At 36.7% G+C, this 26,959-nt stretch overlaps 2 protein-coding genes across 2 annotated transcripts in view; both read left to right on the forward strand.

Moving 5' to 3' along the window:
- LOC140171251 (protein polybromo-1-like) overlaps nt 1-14,159 on the forward strand; it is an 82,237-nt gene extending 68,078 nt beyond the window's left edge. Inside the window, exons 35-40 of the mRNA XM_072194480.1 lie at nt 152-249; nt 1,676-1,954; nt 6,590-6,883; nt 9,904-10,044; nt 13,095-13,208; nt 13,986-14,159. Of these exons, the coding sequence (XP_072050581.1) occupies nt 152-249; nt 1,676-1,954; nt 6,590-6,883; nt 9,904-10,044; nt 13,095-13,208; nt 13,986-14,002 (943 nt within the window). The 3' untranslated portion in view covers nt 14,003-14,159. The remainder of the gene's footprint in view (nt 1-151; nt 250-1,675; nt 1,955-6,589; nt 6,884-9,903; nt 10,045-13,094; nt 13,209-13,985) is intronic.
- A 9,522-nt stretch (nt 14,160-23,681) lies between these two features.
- Nucleotides 23,682-26,959, forward strand: part of LOC140171249 (dual 3',5'-cyclic-AMP and -GMP phosphodiesterase 11-like) — a 201,160-nt gene continuing 197,882 nt past the window's right edge. Inside the window, 2 exon segments of the mRNA XM_072194477.1 lie at nt 23,682-25,101; nt 25,103-25,171. Coding sequence (XP_072050578.1) covers nt 24,385-25,101; nt 25,103-25,171 — 786 coding nt within the window. The 5' untranslated portion in view covers nt 23,682-24,384.

Here is a 26,959-nt window from a genome sequence, read left to right on the forward strand (position 1 = left end):
TCAATGTGGTGGTCAACCAAGGAAATAGGATGTGGTCAGACCATCCTCCATTAAGAATGGGGATAGGAGGTAAAATAATTATGGTTTGAACCCAAAGAAATAAATGTTCATTGATAAGTGGTATAATAACGTCAATCAAATTTATTTGCAGGAATTATTTCAACAAGTATGCAGCTCAGAATGGCCGACCAGGTACTCCAGCCAACAGTGAAGCTGTGATGGGTATAGTAGGTCCACCCACACCAGTAGGTATGTAGCAAAGTCTGCCACAAGTAGATATCAACATTGGGTTGGGTGACCTTTATAAATTTGCATGTGAAGCAAATTTAGGCCCAGCAATTTGCTTTCAAAGTAAAATAACAGTCACAATTGTACAGTAATGACAGAGTGCTCAATTTATAAGATGTGCGGGTGTGTATGTGGGGGGGTGTATATGCATGTGTGTTTGTTGATATGTAGGTCTGTTTGCATGTTTGCACACAAAAAGGTATAAAGGTTATTTTAAATATGAACTAAGGATTATCCTACTGTATAGTGGACAATTTTGGCGAGGTTTTCATTTTTGCACTTTTTGTAAAAAAGTAAGTGCAGTGGTTTATAGTGCGCTATAGACAATTGACCTTCACAGCCAGTATCAGCTTCCCAAGTTTTGTATGGGTTACAATGACACAATTAGCAGTAAGTTCCTTGTCCAGGGGAATTTCAAGCTAACTCCAATTTTCACGAGAGCGTACTAAACCACCGCCAGGATTCGAACCCGCAACCTCTGGCACCTTAGTCGAATTGAGCTTATTGATTGAGCTAACTTGACTGCTTTGAAATTTTCAGAACTGTGAATTTAAAGCCCACACATATATGTGACATGATCAAAGGGAATGAGTCGGATGTCGCTAATATTGTTTTTGAGATATTGGTAAAAACAGTGTTCAAATTCTTTTGTTTTATATTGTTTTTAGCCATCGATAAATTGCTCATAACTTGGTAACCAGATGTCCGATTTTGATGGGGTTTGCATCAAAATGTAGCATTCGTAAACTACCAGAATATGATGTAAAAAACTTTGAAAATTGCCGACATGTGACTCATTCCCCTTGCTCCTGTCACATATTTTGGCCCATAGGCTTTGATGTTTACCTGTTTGAAACCATGAATGCAAGAAACTACAAAACTGTTCAAAACAGTTGAAATTGTGAAAATAAATACCGCTAAAATATCCCACTACACAGTAGCTGTCAAGAAGCTCGCTTTCAGTATCAATACAGTGATATTTGATTATTGTTACCTATGTTGTCATAAGGTGACACCTATTGCTGATGGTCAAACTTCAAGAACTCACACAAGTGTTCTCTGTTGTATGTCCCTTGTTTAAATTGGATTTAGATGATTCTTTGAAACTTTTAAAAGTTAATGCATCTTCCTTAGTTTTTTTCTGTTGTTTTGGTATTCACAAAATTGACTCGTTTTCGTCCGGACCAAAAATTGGTGCTAATCATTTACCAAGAGAATTCACCTGGAGAAACCATGCTCAGTTGTATTATTAAATTAAAAATAGTCAATATTTGTGAATACCAGACAATGTTCTTATTAATATTATAGTTTATATCTTGAAATGCCAGTATATATCCCCTTAGTGATATATTGTTGTCGCAATTGTTTTGTAAATATATAACCGTAGGTATGATGCCTCATCATCAGCCGATAACCCCTTCCCTGAACCCTAGCATGATGCAACAACCTCAACCCGCTAGCATGATACCGCAACAACCTTCTAGCATGTACTATCCCACCAATGCTGCTATGACTAACCCCATGGTTGTAGGCAACCCGGCGATGTCCGGTGTCAACCGTTATGCGAGCACCAATGGTTCCGGTAGGGCTATTAACCTGAATGTTATTGGTAGCATGGGAGTCCCCAGCGTGGTGAACTCTGGTGGCATGAATACGATGATGCCAGGTAAGCTTGGGAGAATACAGATTCCATTCACTTGACTTTTTTTTTTGCACATCCTGCCATGGTTGAATTTCTTGAAAATTAAGAAACATTTTGTATATTTCACATCATGAAAGATATGCAAGTTGTATCACTTCATTTTCAAAGTAAATATGAAATCAATCATATTCAAGCTTACCCATATCAATACCTATAATTCAGTGAAAACAACATTTTGGGGAAAGAAATTATTTTGGGGCCACAAATTTTGGGAGGGAAACTTGCATGCTACACTACACTACTCAAAGAAATTAAAGGATCAGACTACTTATTAGCATTTGTCAAAAAACAGCATTAACCTTGTAAATCTGTAATGTTTCAGGCAATAGAGCACATGCACAACTAAGTACTGAAGTCCCATGACACTGAAAAACATTTTAGTCAGCACCATGAGAACAGAAATAATGCAAATCAGGATTTTCAGTGTCTGATCCTCTCATTTTGTTAGAGTAGTGTGCGTGTAACTTGTGAAATATCAACAAAGTATGAAATTACTTTGTACATCAAAACTAGCAGAATACATATTGTGGCAGGATGTGCATATTTAGCCAAAGAGGTTAGTCTGGGAGAGGAGGAACTAATTATAGTGTACACCATGCTATAGGAAAGCTGCCATATTGGATTGTCAAGCTGGGGGCCAAAATGGTATACCTCCAAGATGTGTAGCACTTGATGTGCACAACTGGAACAATGCATTACAGTAAGATAGCAAACATGCAGTCACCATGAATGAAAGTGTGCCAGGTGCATGGGAAAATAAATGGGTAGTGCACTATTTTCCAGTGTCTGAGTCCTTACTCTTCCAGTCTAACCTCTGTGGTATTAGCATAACCATGTGAATGGAATCATTTGGCAGGCAGATACCACTAACTGTTCTAACCAGTGTTACATCGCTCTCATTACCATCATCTACATCTCCTTGGCTACTCATCTTGGGACAAGACTTCAACTCATCTGTTGTTTAACATTTACATCAGAGCAGTTAATGGGAATTATTAACCTTTTTCAATGTTTGCTTTAGTCTCATAATAATATCCGAGGTATTTATAAATATAGTGTATTTTGCAGTATCTATCATATATCATCAACAAATGGATTTACAACTTGCTAGTGATGCTAATGATTCTCAGCTTATTAATTTATGAATTAACTTCAAATGTTCTATGTTGCACGGTTCCGCCATATGCGAGGAGAGCCTCAATCTGGCTGCATGCATGAATGGGAATTGAACCAGTTACATAAGTTACATAATTCTTCCTTTCATGTTTATTGCCAGTTTGAGGCTCTCCTTGCATATGGGGGAACCATGCAATGGGTGAATTGTGTCCCCATTCTGTTAATAAAGTAGGCAGGCATTATAATCTTGTATTCTGATTGGTAATAGAAGTTAAATATATATGCCCTATATCTCTAGATTGTAACCTGGCTTAAAAAGGTGTGTGCAATTTACAACCTTGGCTAGTGAACTAGTCCCTGCAACACATGTGTTTAACAAGTACTATCCAGGTTCCAGAATTACTAATATCCAGAATTAGTGGTTTCAGCTTGCAAGTATAGAAGTTGGCAAAAAATGGTTTCATATCTTGTGATTTTCTTCTAACCAATCATGAGACAAGAATTTGTAATATTTAGCCTATGTAACTTACCAAATTAAAATCTGAAATAATAATTTAATCATGTTAACAAAGAATTAATGCATATATGTATGTGTAACCAGATTAAGTAAAATTGGGACAATGACACTTAAGTTTATTCCAAGTTATTGATTTCACTGAGGGTAGAAGACCCTGTTTATTGGCACACTAGTGACACAACCGTGTAAAAGCAGTGAAGTTAAAATGAAACTTGAGTTGAATCAGAGTGAAAATAAAGTGGAAATTTTAGACATTTGTGACACGATCAAGGGAAATGAGTCACATGTCGACCCTAGCCGAAAATGAGTTTTACATATGTTTTTAAAGAGGACATTTAGAGCTTTCTGAAACGGAAAACACCATGTTGATACGTCTTTTCTTTGCAAAGTTACATCAATTTATCAATCGCTGAAAACAATATAAAACAAAAGAATTTTAACACTTTCTTTGCCAATATCTCAAAATCAATATTAGCGACATCCGACTCGTTCCCCTTGATCGTGTCACATTTTTTCTCAGGTTTGCTTGATCTGGTCACATATAATAGCTCTTGACTTACATGCATGCTATCAATTAATAAGTTTACCATTTGTAACATGTTACAGCAGAAGGAAGGTACCTTATGGTAGGCACAACATACCCATCATTTCCAAATATAGCTATCCAAAAAAACACACAAAAAAACAGGTGCTGATCTGCACATGAACTTTTTATCGTTATGTACAATGTTATTAGATTGTACTTACTGCTACCAAATATGACACATTTCACCCTGCTAGAGTTCTATTATAGGATTGATGATGGGATTTAATGGATTTGTATTTTGCTGCTGACATGATGTACCTTTCATTGTAAACACATCATAATTATATAACTCTCTGACTTACATGCATGCTTTTAATTAATGATAATGTTAACCATTTTAATAACAACTTTTAATATTTTAACCGTTTGTAAATAAATGCCAACCAACTCGGTGTTCTTAAAACACATGATCTTTAGTCTTCAATTCAATATTTGGAACTTACGTGGCTTTCTGAGGAATACAGAAATGGGTAACAAGCAAATGTGCACATTCTTCATGAGTTATATTTCTTGCATATTCATGAGGACTGATTAATATGTCACTCATGCCTAGCAAATTGCAAAGTATGTTGCATCTCTGGCTATTGGGATATTCCAGTTGAAATCCATACACTCCCTATGGAAGACATGGGGATTGTGAATTTCAAATGGGGTTACCTGAATGGTTGACTCCATTTGAAATATATGGGAGATTAAGGTCATACCTTCCACAGGAGGTGTATGGATATCAACTGGAATAACCCAGTATGCCATGACAGATGCACGCAGAGTGAGTGTAGCAATTTCATCTCGCAAACTTAATGGATGGAATGGCCCATATTATTGATTTTGCACATATTATGTTATTCGTTTGTGACAGTAGTTGTAAAACATCGTAAACAGAAAAATCAGTTATGGAGAACACCAAGTAAAGTAGGAAACACATGATGTCATCATTTAACACCATTCACATTATATAATTGTGTGGTCATGGGGTCATTAGCAAGTAAGAGATGACTTTAAAACCTAACCGCAGATCGACTGCTGGTGCCCAAGCATAACCAGCGGTTTAACCATGTTCTATTGTTCCAAATAATAGAAACCCAGCCCAGTCACTATGATACACTGGGTTTCAGAGAAGAATGACAGTCCCTTGCTTAGATTGATGCTAGCGCCCTGTTATGAGCGTCGAGCGACATACACAGAGCTTTGTGTTCATTTCAGGGCGCCGATCTGTGCTGACCAACGTTTTGACGCACAATTGGCCAATCAGATTATCGGTCTGTTGCTGTGATTGTCAGACGATTGATTCAGCCAATCAGAATCCCACTTCAGTATTTACGCTCTGCACGCTCTCAAAATGTAAACAACTGCCGTTCTTCTCTGCCAAAAACTGTAGTTCTGCCGGATAGGTTTTGAAGCCATCCCTCATGTAAATACTAAAATACGGATTCAAAGATTGGTACTGTTTTTGAAATTTTGAATTTTTAAGCCATTTGTGTTTCAAACATTCAACCAGCAATGTATGGTTGCATTTTAAAATTTGGCTGTTTCTCATGCCTTTTTCATCTGTTTCAGGCTTTTCTGACATATTTTACCCACTCATTGTTAACCCTTATTACTAAGTGTGCACTGTAATAATAATGAAATTAAAACACAAAAAGGTTTTATATATGACCTAATCTGATCTAATCAGTACAATGAAGGCAATTTTGAAGTTGTACTTATTATCCTCATCATACTAACCAATCCTGCTATTGCTGCAATCCTTCCATCCCTAGTATCCAAAGGTTGCAAAGCTGTGATCTTATAAAATGCCAATCGTCCTATGTATTGTATTGTTCTTGCACTCCATGCTGCCTGTATCTCAATTTTACAATTTGCTGGCTTTTGGCCTGGCTGGCCATGATCACATCACTGTAAGTTCAGCTGAAGTGGGATTTGAACGGAGGACCTGGATAGTCCCATACATACCTCCAAGCACCTTTCATATTCCACCAATTTTCACATCAGTTCATGTGCATAAGGGCCATTTTCATTATATTTTGAGGGAATTGGGTCAGCCACCCACTTGAAACAAACAGGTTTTCTTGAAAAGGAATTCAGACCAATTATTTATCAGTTGGACAAAAACAATTTTGTGAAGATTTAATTTCCAAATTGTTGGAATTTTGCAGCCCTAAATGACTAAAAGATATTGAGATTATTTTTCATCCTAAATGATCAAGGAAAGTGGAACTACCTTTATGTTCAGAATTTTCATCTTATTTGATTTTATACAAACATCAGTGAAAGCTTAGCTACATTTTTATGATCAGGTTTGGCCTTTCAATATTATTTTCTTTTGAGGAATTTCTTTTATTTTGTTATTTTCAATTTTATTTTCTCTTGACCATATTAGGTATGTCTATGAGTGGCATGCAAGATGGTTACAACCGCCCAGGTTACAACCCTGCCCCAGGGAGCTCCCCCGGAATGCACCCCAGCATGCAACAGCAGTATCATCAGCAGGCTGGATATCAGCAACAGCAGCATCACCCCGGCATGCAGCCTCCTTACCAGCAGTCGATGCCACCCCATATGCAAGCCACCCATCATCAACAGCCTCAGCAATATAGCATGCAGCCTCATTATCAGCAGCAGCAATCTGCTTCCCAGTACCCAAATCAAAATATGGGGATGCCTCCCCCGCAAGGTAGGAGACATATAGCAGCAGGGATTTTGATGTTCAAGGGCAGTGGAAGTAGTTCATTATACAGGGTTGATTAGGAATATGTGTAGAGATGTTGCTCTACCAAAATACCAAGTAACATGTTAGGACCTAATGAGTATCCTTTCCCCAATGTAGCCCCTATTTACACGGTACAAAAGTGGCTTCTAGGGACATGTCGCAAATACAGATAACAAATTTGTATATCAATGAACTTATTCAGGCTCTATTTGGTCTCAAAATGCCAGAAAACTGGTATTTTCTTTTAAAAATCTTGACAAAGTTCTAATTTGTTGTTTCATAGGAAATTGTTTTTGAATTTTTGAACAAAAATCATGTCAAAGACAAATTTCATTTCATGTCAAAGTTCAGACAAGAAGTATATTCTCAGGTCTTTTGTGCATGTCAAATGTGGTATATCTGTGGGGTCAGTTTTTATTATTACAGCCATGATCTTCTGCATCAAAATAAATTCAAGACCTCAAAACAATGTTTGAATTTTATTGGCTTAAATTTAGGCGGGAATCTAAATATTCTGAAAATGATGCATTCAAAATATAAGTCACATTTACTCTAACATATAAAGGTGTTTTACCATAAAAAATCATTATCATAATTGTAGTATCCACTGCCCTTTTTAGATGCATTGCAACCAAAGAAAAAAAGAAAAGCTGTGTTTGAAAAGAGAAAGTCCTTAATTGTGCACACCCGAAGCTGGTCAAAACTATAAAGAAATTCAATTGATGTGTAGTTATTATGTGAGCTAGTAAGGTGTCTCAGTGGTAGAAAGACATAAACCTATTAGCTGCTGTGGGTATAATTCGGCCATTGCAGTTGAAATCTATACACCCCCTATGGAAGACATGATTTTAATCTTCCACACAGGGAGTGTGAATTTTAAATGGAGACACCTATTCAGGTAATCCCATTTGAAATTCACACTCCCTGTGTGTGAGATTAAGGTCATGGCTTCCATATGGGGTGTATGGATTTCAACTGGAATAGCCTATTGCATGAGTACCTGAATATAATTAGGGAACTCATAGCACAGGCAATTATATGTACAGTAGGTAATGGAGATATGTCTTTGTACCGCAAAGTCATTGAAGTGATATGCATAGAGTGCTGTGTTGTGTTGTGAATTGATGGTGATTAGAACAAAAGCATGGCATTGAAGTGATTACTGTGAGTTAGCAAGTACAGGGTGAGTCAAAAAAAGTGCAATAGAGCAAAGAATCGATATTTATGTAAGAACCAAGTTGAACTTTCACATTATTGAAAGTTTTTATAAATGCCACACTCAATAGTCACCTTCTGTGAAAAAAAAGGAGTGACTTGCTACTACCGTTTAATTTTTATGAGTCCTTTTGCTGCGATACCCAATTTCATTATTTGTCCACGAGGTACCATGTATTTTGAATGGGAGCATACAATGCACAATAAAGGCACCAGCTCTGAAACCGACTTTAACTTAAATGATGTTGATTTTTGTGTTACTTTAATTTCTTTTTTCTGTTCAAACAAACTTTCTAACATTACTTTAAGTCCATCATACCTCACGCGACTCCAACTCCAGTTTTTGTAACCCCAATATGTCCAACTTACTGGATATTTTGTAATTCACTCCACTTCAATTTGCGCGCATTTCATTTCGACATTTGAAAACCCCGCCTACAAATTTATATGTTTTTGATAGAGAATAAACATCTTTAAAGTAAAGGGAAAATGAAAATATAACAACAAACAATGTTTCTTCTCCTTAAACAAGTCCAAGGACAATAACACTTTGGGTGCTCCATTTTATTTCAATGCCAATGAGGTTAAGAAAATGGCAGTTGTTCCAAATCTACCTTACACAGAGTGAGCTGACATTCAAATTTTAGATGTCTCTTGGACAAACATTAAAATTGGGTAACGCTATAAAATGTGTCATAAAAACAAAACGGTAAATGCTAATTCCTTGATTTTTTCACACAAGATCACTAATGGATATGTTATTTATAAAATGTTTTAAAACCTAAAAGGTTCAACTCGGTTCTTAAATAAAAATGGATTCTTTTCTCTATTGCACTTTTTTTGACTCACCCTGTAGCACTGTTACATAGACAAGTCTTATTTGTACATAGGGAGTTTTCGATTTCCACAACAAATGGTTCTACGACGGTAAAACACTAAACACTGTTGTCAATTTTTTGGTAATGCGTCATCGTCCTCATTTAACAACAAGGGAAAAGTATGATAACCGTCATGGTAACGATGACAATGTTTGATGTTTTACCGTTGCAGAACCATCTGTCATGGAAATCAAAAACTCCCTATTGTTACATAGACAAGTCATAAAGCTTATCAGTATTATACAGTATTAATATCATTTATATTTTAGGATAAAATAAACACGGATTGCTTTCATCCCAGCATGTGATTTTCCTTAAGTATCAAATTCCTGCTTTGTGGCACTAATAATTCTATATGAGTGGCGATATCTTGAAATATATTTTATTCCTTTGTAAAACAATTGAATTTGATTATACTTTTCATTAATAGCTACTGCAACTAACTGGTCAAAATATGTTAAAAATGAAACTTATCTTTAATTTTCTTTTTGTATTAGTTGTTTTCATACAAACTTTGTACTTCATTACATTATATTGTTTTAGCCACATTACTCTGGGACTATATTTGTGATTTTGGCACAGTGAAAATGATATTTGGCTTTTTTTTAAATAAAAATTTTACCAAAATAACACCATTTACTGAGCAATTTCTAGACTGGTGGGTTGTGCCAGAAATGAGCCATTGTCAATGTGCACGAGTACATGTACTGGGTCAGTACTAGTCTACTTCTGTAGCTTAACACTGGCTTAATGCAGGCTCAACACACCAAAAAATACCACTGTGCAAATTTTGATGTTTTGCAGCGAAGCATGAAACAAATTTGATGTTGTGTTTAATTTTTTGCATGTGTTTGCCTTCTGTGTGTTTTTGTTCAATTTGACTTGTCGTAGGACCATATGGTGCTAATCGTATGACGCCCCCTGGCAGCGTACCAGGTGTACCTCCCTCACCGCATATGATGTCTTCATCAGCACATGCACCCTATCCCCAGATGCCATTTGGTAGTCCGTATCCATCACCATACAGCCAAGGTCAGCATGAAATTTTCTTGACAATGTTATTCAAGAGAAGTTGACGATATAAGGTGGCAGTTCTCAACCATATGTGACCATCCTCCACAACTGAGCCCAGATGTCGCCAGTGCCACTATTGAGATATGCTCCATTGAACTTAACAATAAACAATAGGAAACAAAGGATTTATTGACTGCTTTATTGATTTTTCACTACTTAAATGTCAAGTACTATACACATGATATACATCATTTTAAAGCTAATTTCAAGCAGAATATTTTGGTTGAATATCTCGAAAATGATGATTGGCGACTTCAGGGCTCAGTTGTGCTGGATGGTCACATATTTGGTATGCAACACGGTTTTGTGAAAATCAGTTTGTGGGATAATTTGCCTGTATCGATTTGTTGATTTGATTGATTGATTGATTGATTGATTGATTGATTGATTGAAATGATTGGCAGATTGACGGAATGGTTGGCTGTCCATCTGAATAGATCACTCAGCCGATTAGCATACTGACATATCTTAATCAAGTCAACCTCTTTTGAAAAACATCTATTTTTTATTTGTTGGAACTTGTTTTGTTTGCTTGCATTTACATAACTTCTCAAATGATAAGTTGTTGTTTTGCCGATCTTTCATTAATCAAAACTTACTACATATTTAGACATGAGTCTTTGCCATTGCTGCATTTGGCGTGCCTCTATTTGTTAATTTTGTGCTAAGCACCAATTTGCTTGAGCTCCTTTTTTAGTGCAGTGTATTATCTTTTAAAATGGATTAAATTAAATTAAATTTTTACTAGTTTGTTTATGGTAAGTATGATACACATTGTCAGACTCCATATTCTTTAATTATTGCTGATTCTTTTGTCACACTTTTTGTCAAACCAGAGGTGGATTTGCAGGAAGTTGTGATCCCCTATTTATAAGGCAACAAATATAGTTTGTCTCAAAGTTTGTGAAGTTTTTAAAAATACAATGCTAAATTCTGTGCCCCTCCCCCACTCAAACTTGGTCGAAATTAACTTGAGAAAAGTTGAGGTGCTCGAAACTTTCAAAGCTTACGTTCTTAAACCCATCAAGAAATATTTTCACATCCAGATGTTTTCTCTGATTATTTAACAGATTGTAATGAACAGCTGACTGGGCTATTCCATTTAAAATCCATACTACCGCTGTGGAAGATTTTGGAAAGTTCGAATTTAATGCACACATTAACAGTTACATTTGAAACTCGCCCTCCCTCTGTGGAAGATTCACATAGAATCTTTCTCAGAGGGTGTATAGAATTTAAATGGAACTGCCAAATGTGGTAATTCCATGTAAAATTCATACTCCCTGTGGAAAATAGACATCATAACTTAAGAACAAAGTATGCCAGACGTTTGGTGTTTTCAGTATATGATAGCCTAATGTTTGTAGAAGGTAACAGTTAATAGCAACTCAATTTTTAAAAATGCCTCCTTTGGCCACCATGGACCAGATCGTGTCACATTTATTGTTTTTTCAATTATGGCTTTAGATATGCTATCATGGTGGCACCACAGGGTTATACCACCATACCCCTACTGCCAAAACACTTGGGCTTCCCCCCCCCCCTATTAGAAGGGGAAAATCACACTATTTGTGAGCCAAAATTGCATTATTTTAGGTAAATTTTCATGTTCAAATTGTTGACCCAGGAAGAAAAACATGGGGTGCTACCAGCCTACCACGGACTCTATTATGATGCTTTCTGTTCTTTTCAAATTATTAAAATAATTTTCTTATGACTGTAAGTTAAACAGGACATATGACTTACAGAATATGTGACACAATCTGCTCCAAAGGGGCCAAAGGAGGCATTTTTGATAATTAAGTTACTATAATTATTACCTTGTAGTAACAGTAGGCTATCATATACTATCATATATATATCATATATATATCATATAGGCTATCATATACTGAAAAGGTCTAGCATACTTGATTCTAAAGCTATGAGATTTTGTGATTTGTATTTTCTTATGTATTTTATTGTTTTTTACTCCATATTTTTGCCTTTATCTCAGTTTCAAATTTGCCAACTTTGGCCCCAATGGACCAGATCATGTCACATATTGTGTTAGTAATGAGCTGAGATAATCACTACACTGCACTATTTATTCACCCTGTTGTCATTCACACCTGTGGTCATCCGTAGGTCATCACCCCTATCAGACTTATCTTACACAATATTGTCATTCTTATTCAGTCTACTTTAAAGCTATTCAGTATTTTTTTAAATTTTTATATTATACAAATATTGACTGCTATGAGGGGCATGGTTAAAATCATAGGCCCAAGGTGATCTCAAACCCATGCTATGACCCGAGGTGCAGCAGAGGGTCATAGCATGGTTTTGAGATCAATGCAGGTCAAATGGATGTACGTTGTTTGGTTTTCAAAAACTTCCTTCACCCAATGGAATTTGGGGAGCTGCACAGATAATTGGTGGGTGTTACAATCTAAGTGCGGATAGGTCTGCGCCAGGTTCGTCTGCAACTGGCCTAAATGATGCGATCTGATTGTGATGATTCACCATGGCAGTGAAATTACAGCGCTTTGAATCCTTCAAAATCTAGCTGGGAAAAGGCGCTATATAAATCCGAAATTTACAGCGCTTTGAATCCTTCAAGATCTAGCTGGGAAAAGGCGCTATATAAATCCGAAATTTACAGCTCTTTGAATCCTTCAAGATCTAGCTGGAAAAAGGCGCTATATAAATCCGAAATTTACAGCGCTTTGAATCCTTCAACATCTAGCTGGAAAAAGGCACTATATAAATCCGGAAATTTATTTATTTATTATTTATTACGTGGTTGCACAGTTTGATCGCGACGCATGTGACCTGTCAATAGTTAATTTCCATGACCAGTCAATAGTTCATTTTGGTGCAATTCTCTCAAATACAGGGCATAGTTAAAACGATGCCCCCACTTTTAACTAATCAGATGACAGGAATCTATATATAAGGTATATAATATTAGTTTTTGATCAAGTCAGATCTTATTGTAGTCTTTTACTTCATCTTTTACTCTGTAGCAGGTCAAGGGGGTCAGAATTCTGCACCTATGCATCCAGCGCATCCTCCCGCTCCTCTGTTTGTGCCCGTCCTCCAAAGACGCAAAGAGTACTACATTCAGAGGCGTATATCAGGTAAGTTAATTTGTAGTTTTTTTCTTTGGTGGGATATTTTCGCTGGGTTACTTTTTCGCGATTTTATCAATTCTGGACAGTTTAGTGGGTGTTTAATTTACGTTTCCAAAAATTTCCTGCTATACAGTATTTAGGGACACATTTGTCTTGGGGAAAAAACATGTTTAAGTATAACATGGCTATGAAACAATGAGATTGTAGGAAATCTGGAAAGTGCTGAAACAGAATACCTTATTATGTCAGAAGCCATACGTAGAGTGGATTATATGTAAGGTTTCATAATAGGTTCAATTAAGTGATAGGTTTGCAAGCACTAGTGGCATAGATTTCTTTTTGACATGGGGGGGTGATGGGGTTGGAAAAAATTCTGGAAGTATAATGAATCCAGCACCTTTTAGCAACAGAATAGGTTTATGGTACAATTTTGGCTAAACTGTTGAAATAGGGCCCTATGGTGCAAAAGTTTGGGCCTAAAATAGCCAAATAATGAGGCTAATTTGGTCAGAAACCCACATACAGCCATCAACATTGGGGGGATGATTGTATGGACCATCCCCCTGGCAAAATATTTTGGGGATAAATCCTCCATCCCCTGGTATCTACACCTATGGCAAGCACACTTCATCTTTAACCCAATATTATTATTCTAAAAGAAACAAAATTGACATGTTAACTGTTTTGAGAAATTCATATAATTTACAGCAGAAAGTGAGTTCTGTAATTTGATGCTGACATTGAGATGAAGTTCTGGTTCTATTTTGATGTTCTAATTTGTAGGTATATTGAAGGTCTAGACAAGGACAAGGCGTCGGTCAGCGACTGGAAAGCATAATCTTTCTGTGAAAGAAGGCGAGGTCCAACTAGACCCACAACAGAAGTCCAGACTGCCAGGACATTGGTTGGCTAATGGGCCAGGACCGGAAGGAGATCTGGTCAAATCACTATGGAAACTCAGGGATATGATGATGCAGGATTCATTGCGCATATCCAAGGCAAAAAATGTGTAAGTTAAAAGAGACGAATGGTATTGGCTTTTTAATGAATGCAGCAAACGTTTGGAAATTTCTGGCGCACCCAGAAAGCAGACTTGGGATGCGCAGTGGTAAAATAGTCTTCAAATGTCCCAAAATATGCTGATTTTGCATGTTTTGGACATAAGCTTGAGGGTGCATGCACACCATCCACCACCCCTAATACCAGTACTAATCATCCGGAGTGATTCTTTTACGTAATCACTGCACTTAGGTGAAGAGGAAAAATGGTCCAAAGGGCCTAACCAATTCAGTGTTTACATTGAGGGTAGTTGTTTTTGGCTGTACACAATTAAAAACAACCCATTTTTTAGCCAAAATGGATTGATTTTGATAGAAATTTTTGAAAAAATTTACAAACATGTTCAAAATGCTTTCAAATGGGTTTTTTTTCAAGTTTTTCAAGCTTTTGTAATTTTTTTGGGTCATGTAGCCTCTTGAAAAAAAAAAATATATATATAAAAATGCTGATCCGACCAACCATATTTGGTAAGTCTGTCAGTGTTTTTTGTCACCTTTAGATTCTCACAAAGTTTTCTGTAATGTGTGTTTTTCTTATCCAGAGATCTAGAAGTGGACCTTACAGAAGAACCCAACCCTGAACAAGCCAAAGTATGATACCATTTTATCATTGAACACTCATCTGTACATTCCTGTGCTGTTAAATTCATCTAGATATCAGAACTACAATACATTCACCTGGGCAGGAGCTGCAGTGGCATAGTTAAGGGGCAGCTCTTGTGGAATATCATGCCCCCTCCCCAGGAGATTTGTAGGCATTTTGTTACAATTTTTGATTATTTTCATAATGTGTAACTTGTAAATGTCATCTTGCCCCCCCCCCTCCAGGAAAAGTTATGATGCCAGGTGGAACAGATGAAACTGTAGTATTCCTGATATTTATGATGACCAACCTGTGACACAGACAATCGTTGGCTATCCACTATTTTAGCGTCACAACATTCTAAACTTCACACAACAAATTCTCCAATAGTATTTAGCAATCCTTCAGCACTGCCCTTCTGCTCTTTCTGATTATTGCGTAAAAAGAACTAGGTCACGTGATGCTAAGCAGCATTTACGGCAAATCAGGTGCTGATGTGATAATGATGTGATTCAATCACCCAATCAAAAACCCCACTTAAACAGTGCCAAAGCGGCAGACTGCTGAAGGATAGTAGCATTAGGGAATGTTGCTATGGTGTGAAAAGTGAAACTATTGTATTATCTACAAGATGGTCAACTTGTGAAGAAACATGGTGATAAAATGACAGGAGAGATATTTTGTCCTTATTGTCTTTACTCACAAAAAGGGAAGTTATGTATACTACTTAACAGTATGCAAAGAATGTTGTGAGTTATTCTTTTAAGAGTTCTTTTTTCACTTTAAAATATGTGTTTTGCTGTAACCTTGTTGAACAAGAGTATTTATGACTTCATGGTTTTTTTTTGTTAAGTACATTCATACTTAAAAATGGTTTTGGTAACTCTTAAGAATTATGTTTTAACTCTTAAACATGCTATTTATAAACCAGATGTCTTGGTCCAAGTCAGACCAATTGCCAGTATAAATACATCTAAACAGTACAACCAAGTTTGTATTCAATTTTGTTTTAATGTTATTCCAATTATCAGGGTTTTATATTGGGCCTTACAGAATAATGCGCAACTCATTTTGATGGGATTATCTTAATTCCGATAATTATTAAAAAAGTATTATAATCAATTTTATGATTTAATTTTGATTTGTCTGGAAACAAATCACTTACACAGTCTGCAGGGATAGAAAAAACACTGCTTAATGATTTAATCTCTTTGGATCCTTTCTCAAAAAGTTAATGACTGAAAATTTATATGAAATCTCAGCTAGGTTTTAATAGAGGACTAAATTACATCCCATTTCATAATTATTCCACCCTTGATTAAAATATGATATGTTAAGTTCTATGGTTGAACTGCTAATGACGAAATGATTTATTGTTAGATGTAAATCATGTGATTATTGTGTTATAAAGAAAGAATATTAAAATGTTTTGTCTTTGTGTGTGAGAAAAACAAGTCCTTAGGGGCCAGGTTTGAATTAATGCAGATCCAAAAAGAATTTTGTCAACAACTCTTGGTGTAGATGGAAATCTCAGATAAATGAGCATTTATAAAGAGGTTGAGGCATTAGAGTGTGCAACATTCAAATTTACCGATTCCCCAAGCTGTATTTGACCCAATGAACCTCAGTGTGATGCCAAAAATTAAACATGCTCCAATTCCTCTCTATAGGGCACATGACAACCAGATCCACATTTGCTTGATAACTAAAAGGGTGTTATTTAAGAAATAAAGGGTGTCGCAGTATCCTTTACACCCAAATAATATGCTAAGGCAGTTAAAATGCAAATAATTGGGGGTAAACAATGCTGCAACGCCCGTTATTTCTATACTGTTAAGTGCTAAAATAGTGCGATTTGAAGGAGAAATCTCACTTTTCACAACAAATTAGAGTGTGTATGCGTATCCACAGCAAAAGTGACAGCGCAGAAAAATTGTCCATGTAATGCTCTGCGTAGAATGTGTCACGCTTTACTGCATTTCAGTTGCAATTAGGGTACATTATTTTGAATAATGTACCCTCGCTCACGGGACGTGTTAGGACAGATCACACTGTGATTTTGTATAATGGCTGGTGGAGGGAATAAGAATATAATTATAACAAAATTGTTGGGAGAATGCAAGAAGGTGGTAGTAAATACCACAGCAGAAAATCATGCTATCCCATGATGCATTGTTGAAATCATTCCTTCCCATAATGCATTGTTGAAATTGTGCTAGATCACACATGCAACTTTGTTATACTTGTCTTGTGTTTTTGAAATGATGTGTTATGTGCTGGTTTACAGAGGCATCCTGGGAAAGCATGGATACCTGCAGTGATTTAATAGATTGAAAACTAGTAAGTCAGTATTAGAATCATCAGATTGGACAAAAATAATTACCAGAAAACAAGCTTAGTTAGAATGGGATTTAGAAGTTTACTTTTGGGGACTGTAGCTCAAATAGGACAGACAGAATCGACCTTTTGGATAACCTGTGGAGTGAACACACTTGGTGGATGATATTTTAGGCTATTGTCCGCTATTAATCCAACGTGCTTGATCAATAGTGGCCCAGGCAGTTGTAAATTTACACACTGCATCCACTCGTGTCTTCACAGTCTATGATCCACTCCACATGTTATCTGAAGGTACCAAGTATCCTGTATGTTGGGTGGAGGTGTATCATTCTGCTATTAAGCCAGCGAAGTGTTACGTGTAATCTGATTATCACTATGTCAACTGGATCACGCTTTGAGTTCTGCACCACGATCGCAACACAAAGTCTATGGCATGTACTACCAAAGTCAAAAGGTGCGTGATCCTGTTACCAGGGAGCGTAGTTAAGGTCAACGCTGGCGATTGTCTTGGCATCTTTCATGCCTGGTTAATTTAATGGTATACTTTGTTAAACTATAAATGGCAATTTTTTAAAATTACAGCGTAGGGAAGTGTGTGCACCAACAACATGCGTACTGTGTTATATTATGTGCATCATGTATGCTCACAGAGATTCACAAAACAACACGCCACTGTCAGTCGCGCATTACACAAAGCGCAGCTGGTGTGCCCAATTGTGTGCAGGATGTTATGAGCAATTGCCATTTATAAGTCAAACAAAGTATAGTAAAGAGAAATGAAAGCAGGGTTTCAAATTCCAATGGTAATGCAGCGTTATAACGGGATGTAAGTTTTCAGGCATTGATTGATTTTGGGCATTTTGTTACTCCAAATTTCTGCAGTTTGTTTTAGCCCATTTTGAGGCTTTATAGTGCAGATTTTTCCTACATTGTTCCTCAAAGTCACTACAGGCCACTTATGTCTCTGTAATGAAATCATCCTAAGCAATTTGAACTTTACATTATAATAGGATGTATTATCTTACAGATTACTTTAGATATTTTTGTTTGATTTACACTGTTTACTTACAGCTCTTTCCATAGTTTGTTTTATTTGAAGTAAATATTTGTATCACACGTTTCTTACCTTTGTTAAGTCAGTTATGATGGTTATTGTTATTTATGAAGATATGTGCTTTATGTAAAGATATGAAAACTGAAATGGATGTTTTCAATAAAATAGAAATATTGTATTGGATGTGTGTCTTTGTACTCTTATTTTATGTGGTACAAGTTTAGGTTTAATATAGAGATGATTGACAATTGGGTCAGGTTTTAATTAATTTTATACAAAAGGAGAAATAAATTAAATGGTAGTTAAAGGCTTATACGTTGTATAGTTTTTGTGACTTTTTACACCTTTCAACTGTGATGATCTATGGGTTCTTACTGTTTTATGCAACATTGTAGCCTATATATTTTATACTTTAATATGAGAATTAGCTAAATGAAAACATTGTTGGGAAATAGGTCAACATACTTCAGGGTTGGCCATTTACTGCCAAATGCATTCTGGTTTGGCCAGAAAAAACATGCATGGAATGCAAATATCATGCTGGAAAATATTTGCAAATATCAACTCGGGCAAAGCAGATACCGGCCCTGATTTGGTAAAACGATCTAACTTGAAATTTGGACATTTTGAGATAAATCCATATTTTGGGTAATGTGGAGGCGCTCTAAAAATAGTTGTTATTTCAAAATTACTCAACCCAATTAGCCAAATTTTTGCATGCAGTAAGATTTTTATATTTTCCAAGATATTAAATATGTTCATTAATTTATTTGATGAAAAAAGAAAAACGTCAAGAGATCAAACTTTAAAGCTCTTTTTCTCAAAATAGCGATTGTCAAGTTAGATCATTTTGGCACAGTAAAAGTTCAAAACAGTATTTCACTACCAAATAAAAACAACACTCTTCCCTTTTACCGACAGTACTTTTACTTTATTGTTTTTACTATCTGTTAAATTAACTGATTACTTAGTATAGTATTACTCATAAAGTGATCGTTTATTAGAATTTCCCAGTATTTCCTGGTTTTCGCATCAGTCATAATTCATTGGCTGGTAATTGACAAATACCAGTGTTAAATGCCTTGGTATTTACCTACGAACATTGACATGATCGTGATAATTATGTCTTTCTAAAATACATCCCAAAATTCTAACAAATTTACATAGCTTATTACCTGATACGTAATTTGAAAACAAAGAAATCAGCAGCTATAATCATAATAATGACAAATGAATCGGAACATTTTAAATGTAGGATTAGGTACAAATTACAATCATGACAATGTTATCAATCGTCAGGAATATATGTATAACTTTTTCCCAAGTTTGGGAATTATCCCAAAAGTCCTATTGTCTTGAGGAGAAAATGCTTAAAAGAAAAAAAAAAACACACCAAATGAGGTGGGTGTGTGTGTGTGGGGGGGTAAATTTGACTTTTTGTACATGAAGCCGATTTCTTCGCAAAAGCAGGTCCAAATTTGGGGAAATCCGCACGCCAGGGTGCCATTAGGAGCTATTAGGCCTAATTGCAGCTGCCCCAGTAAATGATTTTCCCCGATTTGAAGGCAAAAATAAATTAAATTGCCTACCCAGTAAATTATTTAGGCTACAAAAGTATCTAGCAAATTCATAAAGGCACTAAAACTAAATCGCAAAATAAAGTGGTTAATAGATGGACAAATTTGTTATGCGACACCTCATTCGACACGATGTGGCTTTATTTCCCCCAGACTATCACTATACGCATTTGAATGACAGAAGGTCGGAGTTTCTGAAGTGACAAATTTGGATATTTCCTCCATGCAGGCATGGCGATTCCCACCGCCTTTTGTAACGTGCACATTATAGCATGACAGACTTCTTCGAGTTAAAGTCAATATAAATAATGGAACGGTACATAATTACATAATAGCCTATGAAAAGTGCCAAAGTCATGTACACTCAAGGATATAAAATAAATCCCAAGGGATTGTGATCAGGGACCGATCAGGTATAGATCTGAAATTGATTAGTCCCTAATTGCAGTTAAGGATTTATTTTTAAATCCTTGTAATCAAGAGTGTACCCCCAGTTTCAAAATCCACTTCTAAATACTACTATATACTCAGTGCCAAAAAACCATAATGTTATATTTGTCTACCGTACCAGTCGTTGTTCACGGACGCGAGGAGAGTAAAGGGCAAAATAAAGCCGCATCGCATCGTGCTGAATTATCCATAAACCACTTTATTTGATCATTTAGTTTTAGTGTCTTTAAGATATTGCTTTTGCTTTAACTACAAGGATAGTTTTAAGGATTTAGATATTTGTTGGTTGTTGGCCGGGGTTGTTGGTTCTCAACTGCGAACAGATTGTGCCGTTGTTTGATGCAGGACTATAAAAACTGGAATTCTTTTAAAGTCATCTTACATGTCCTATTTGCCACCAGAAAATAGGCATAACGGTGATAAAATATTTAGATTGATGAAAATCAATCATAATGTTAGACTTAAAAAGTCTTTTTATTATAATTTGCTTTGACAAAAGCATAGATAGAGGAAAGCCCGGGAGGAAAGTCTATTCGTGATGTATGTACAGGCGAAACTGAAGCTATCTACGGTAGATAGCACACAGTGTCAACACCCTGTATTATAAATATTTTTTCCATACAGCTCAATACTCCGTTGAAATCAATATTCTATTATAGACACAGATAAAGAAAGTTTACATATGCATTGTGTTATAGGGCTTGCACCTGGAACTTAACTGAATGGGCTAAACGTGTTCCTTTATACCTATAAAGTATTAATTGTAATTCTCAAAATTAAATATATCACAATTTTTACTTTGGATTTCAAAATCTTTAGGCCCCTACTTTTAAAATGCAGTAAAGATATCCACAGCAAGCTGCAAGGCCCCGCTAATTAGTGTATTGCTTTTCGAGTGAGTGTACTGGAAACAAAACCCTGGTTTTACCTGAAAACAAATCGATTTTCTTGTAATAGAAACATCATATATGGTGTACTAGAGCATGCACAAATCGTAATAATGTGTAGAATATAGAAACTCTGTTGTATCTCATATGATAGTCATGGTATGCTTAGCCTGAGTCGCTCGGCCTATCTCGAACAAAATCGCGATGCGTAGCTGTTGAAAAACGAGAGGATTCGCTGTACTATCACGGCAATTTTGACACGAAGATATAGGGATGATGACGATGTGTAGCATTAAACCCATAATGTTAGAATATATTTATAATTGTTTATTAAATCAATTGTTGATCAAATGAAGATAATCATATATAAAACAGCTACATGAGGCTTATTTATATAAAAAACCCGTTCAACACTTTTCTTGGACAATGTTAAACGGTAGGCTCACAAAATTATCACAGACATAGGCCTACATAACCTTTTGTTGTGGATTCGTTATTTCGCGGATTAACTTTGTTTTTTTTTCTTTTCGTTCTTTCACTTTGTTGTCTATTTCTTTTGATCTGTTTTCTGTTACCTTCGTTTTCTTATTTCTTTTCTTTCACATTTTTTCCAAACGGCTACTATTGAGCTTTCGTGTTTTTGTCCTTTGCTGCTATCTCCACTCACTTTTTATTTTAATAAATTCTTAAGCAAGGCCTATGTTATAGGTTTCATTCTTCTGAAATTGTTCTCTTCTATGGTTTGCCTGTACGGTGATCACTCCAGTGTGAAATTTTACTCCACATTTCTTAAAACACTAAAACTAAATTACAAAATAAACTAAAGTGGTCGATGGACAAATTTTATTCTGCGTAATTTGATACCTCATTCGGCAAGAATAATGCGATTCCCCTAGACTATTATATTAATAGGCCTACGCATTTGAATGAAAAAGGTCAGTTTCAAAAGAGACAATTTGGATGATCTCCCACTGCCTTTTGTAACAGCCTCATTACAGCGTGACATACCTCTTTCAAGGGAAAGTCAAATTTAGTGAGTGACGATTTTGTCTCTTGAAAAAAGCTCGTTTTTTCGTGAAATAAAAGTATATAGCTGAACAGCTTAAAATTGAGAACAAATTCGAAATTCATTTAAAGTCATATTTTATCCTTTTTGCCATCAGCAAATAGGCCTAATAAGGGAGTTGAAATACTTGGATTGACGAAAATAAGTCGTATTGTCTTATACATTACGGTATTGCCCTAAAAAGGCAAAGAGAAGTCTTTTCGTGATATGTGAAAAGCGAAACCGAATTGATGAAAGCTATCTACGATAAATAGTATAAAGCCATCACGTTAATGTTCGAACATGCGTGATTGTTTGAATATGAAAATTAAATCAATTGTTGATCAAATCTGAAGGTAATAAGAATGCCTATCTTCAGATTTGATCAACAATTGATTCAATTTTCATATTCATACAGTATATCTACAGGCTTCTTTCTATCAAAAACGCGTTCAACGCTTTTCTTGGACACCCGGCAAATTAATACATTAATTTTTTTGTTGTGGGTGATTCTTTATTCCGCGGATCGCCTTTATATTTCTTTCTTCTCTTTTTTCGTCCATATAGGCCTATCCACTCATTTCTATTTTTTTTAAAAGATCTTAAGGGGTGGGGTATGAACGTTTGGACTGTATTTATTGTGGGACATTATAGCACATCAGACATATCGAATTGCATTCTGAATACGAAGAATGTCCTTCTGATATCAAAGAATTTTGATTTTTTGAAATTCGCAATGTAGGCCTAATACACATTTTATGGCAAATGATTAAAAATTGATATTTTGATATTTAACAGTACTCGATGTAAACTTTTATCTGATGATTTATACTTAAAGTGTATGTAGGTGGGATGAAAAGCCGACGATCAATTGAAAATTTGGACCTTTCGTATTGAAGATATGGATTTGTTTCCCAAAACACCAAAAAAAAAATTAGGTCTTTTTGGGGAAAAATCCATATCTTCAATATGAAAGGTCAAAATGTTCAATTGATCGTCGGCTATTTCTCCCAGCTACATACACTTTAAGAATATGTCATTAGATTTATAAAATTTATTTCGAGGACTGTTTATATATACCGTATCAAAATGTGAAAAATATCAAATTTTAATAATTTGTCATAAAATTTGTATTACATCGTGAATTTCAATAAATGAAAATTATTTGATATCAGAAAGACATTCTTCGATGTGATGAAAACGTCACTCAGTGATTTCCCCCCGAAAATAAGTTGGTTTTTTTCAAAGTAGGCCTAAATATTACATAACGACTACTTGCATAATAAATCCGCACTCACATATATTGGTTTTAGTCACCCTGTAACGAGATTAAGTGGTAGTGACCTTTTCTAGCCTCATAGCCACGGCGCGGTGCTATTTCGTCAAGGCACTAATTGATGCGACCTCATTATTAGAGATCGAGTACGTGTAAATTGTTGATATTTCCCATGCCACTGACAACATACAGTGGTCGCGGTACGCTGGTGGTGCATGTGTAGTTTGTGATTATCAGTCGGGCTGATAAACACGACCGTATCTGAAGTTTGTTAGATTATTTAAGACAAACTGTACATTCTACAGAAGATCTGATGTAACAGTGCCATTATATACATCACTAATATCTCATTTGACATTGGTCTGTAACCTGTCGCTGCTGTTTATCATAAAACTGTGAGGTTTTACCGCGACGGGTCATCTAGGACAGAACGCAAACGTACAGTGATTGAATGGATGTGACCACACTACGGAACTTGACTGTGTGTATTGACAGTTCTCTTTACCGAAGGTAGCGGGGACATTGCAGTAAACTTTACCTATCAAATGCTCAACATAGAAGGTGGATTAATCGCTGTATTTTGCATGTTTGCACGACAATTTATTACCGATTTTCAGCGGTTATTATAAACACACCCTTACAGGGCCCTGCATCTTGATGTGTAGAGGAAAATAATTGTCACTTTTTTACCCAGGAATAAACGGTGGCGTGCTAGCATGTCGCCGTTTGACTAAGCAAAGGGGTGGTCTCTCCACTTATTCTCTCATCTCATTTCTTTTCGCATCACCAATCGAATCACCACCACCAATCAAGCTGGATCCGAGACGTAGTACTACACAGTCCGGGCGTCGCTCGCACCCAGGGCGGCTGTATATATCTCAGTTTGCAACGGGTAGTTTACCCGAACAGAGAATGGCCCTATCACCGGGCGACAGAGGGGAAAGGTCGGGTGGTCTGACACCGCCCGGTACCTCGGGGACAACTCTCAATGTGGACCAAGGTCGTGATCGTGGTGATTATGAACACATGGAATCCTGGCTTGATTCACATCCAGAATTTGCTCATGATTATTTTGCACGCAAAGCCACTCGTAGTATGATTGATGGATGGTATATTGCCAGGGCAGTGTCCCAAAGTGCTAAGCCACCAGTTGCAGAATCACCACATTCTCCAAGCAGTTCATCTGGCAGTAACACACCTGTCAGAAAGGTGTCAGCCTCTGAATTTGAAGTCCAAGGTTCTGGAGGATCTTTGGGCCGTATGGTGCAAACAGTTGATGGATCTCCGTGTTTCTTGGGACCAAGCCATCTGATAAGCCTTGAGAAAGGCAGCAAATCTTCACCAACTCGTTCACGAAAAGCTGTCATTGATATTAAATCTGTGGATTTAACACTAACGGATGATCGTGGACTTCTTATGGAGCTTGTGAAGGATATTGCTAATGACTTGGAATTGAACAGTCTTTGTCACAAAATACTGCAGAATGTTCTGATTCTTACGAAAGCAGATCGTGGCTCACTCTTCCTGGTTCATGGCAAAGGAACAGATATGTGCTATTTAGCCAGCAAGCTGTTTGATGTCACTTGCGATTCAACGGCAGAAGAGAGTGAAAAAAAGAAGTGCGTGTGGCCTGGGGAAAGGGATCGTAGGATATGTTGCCAAGACTGGGGAGACGGTCAACATCGCAAATGCGTATGAGGTGAGCAATTTTTTAAACAGTAACAGAGTTGAAGCAAAATGTACAAATCCACAGGGTGCAAATGAACAAAGGTACAGGAGGCTGTTGGGATCCCGGGTTGAGATATGCTTGTTCGAAAACCAAGTAAACATGGTAAAGCTTTTTTGTTAATAGTCTCTCACCCATAGGATTCTCTAAGTGCAGATTCGATCAGTTATTCAACCTGTACTGCAGCTCCCCCAAATGAACTAATGAAGATCCAGACCCCACCCCCTTCATTGGACTCTTATGTACCAATACTTTCCTTACCCCACCCACCCCATACAATAGTCTGGTAACCAAATGTATGCCATGTGTCATGGTGGCAATGTCCATTGAAAAATGTCTGCCAGGCTCAGTTGGTGGCAGTGGTGGGATTTATGATTCTGTACTGGTCTGTATTGCTAAAGTTTGGGAAAGATAAGGGGAACTATTGCATCACAGATGTGATTGCATCAAGGTCTAGATTGTTTTCATCCTTTGTCCCCTATTTCCCCCCTCCCCCTCATATAACGGTCTGGTTACCAAATGCCATGCAGGGTGGCCAGACCAGAGATGAGCATCATGTCCCAGAGGTAAAATCTAAAATGTCAATTGAAAACTGACTGGTTCCTCTCTTCCAGACTTGGTCCACTAAGTAGATGGTGGCAGTGGTGGGATTTGCGATATAAAATTAATTTGTATTGGTTGGTATTTGTTTTGGAAAGATATATATTTTTTGAGGGAGTTATTGCATGAAGGTCCAGATTTTTCTCCTTCTTGGTCCCTTTTGGCTTCCCTTGATAATGATCTGGTTACCAAATGTATGCTTTGCACCCATTTGCAATGGACCCTGTACACATTATGGTATTTTCTTTGTTTGACGAAGATTGAACGAAGATTAAAAATGCGATTTCCCTAATGTGTATGCAGAAGTCTTCATTCATCGAAGAGTAAAATTGCAGGTTGCATTCATAAAAGCAATGTGTATAAATGCACAGGGTGCAAATGAACTACATGTAAGGAAAGGTACAGGAGGCTGGTGGGATATGCTTGTTTGGAAAACCAAGTAAAGCTTTTTTGTTAGTCTCGCACCCATAGGATTCTCTGGGGATTCTCTATAAAGTGCAGATTTGATCAGTTATGCAACCCTTGCTGTAGCTCCTCCAAATGAACTGATGAAGATCCAGACCCCCCCCTTCATTGGACTCTTATACACCAATACTTTCCTTACCCACCCCATACAATAGTCTGGTAACCAAATGTATGCCAAGCTCTGTCATGGTGGCAATGTCCATTGAAAAATGACTGCCAGGCTCAGTTGGTGGCAGTGGTGGGATTTATGATATGATTATGTTCTGAATTGCTATTACTTTGGGAAAGATAAGGGGAACCATTGCATCAAGGTCTATATTGTTTTCATCCGTTGTCCCCTATTTCCCCCTCCCCCCTCATATATAATGGTCTGGTTACCAAATGCCATAAACTGTTACGGTGGCCAGACCAGAGATGAGCATCATGTCCCAGAGGCAAAATCTAAAATGTCAATTGAAAACTGACTGGCTCCTCTCTTCCAGGCCTGGTCCACTATAAGCAGATGGTAGCAGTGGTGGGATTTGCGATATAAAATTAATTTGTATTGGTCTGTATTTGTTTTGGAAAGATATATTTTTGTTGGGGGTTTCAGATTTTACTCCTTCTTGGTCCCTATGGCTTTCCTTGATCTCACTTTAAATGTAATGGTCTGATTACCAAATGTACATTGTATGCACCCATTTGCAATGGACCCTG

The sequence above is a fragment of the Amphiura filiformis genome, chromosome 15 (genome assembly GCF_039555335.1).
Source record: "Amphiura filiformis chromosome 15, Afil_fr2py, whole genome shotgun sequence".
Taxonomy (NCBI): Eukaryota; Metazoa; Echinodermata; class Ophiuroidea; order Amphilepidida; family Amphiuridae; genus Amphiura; species Amphiura filiformis.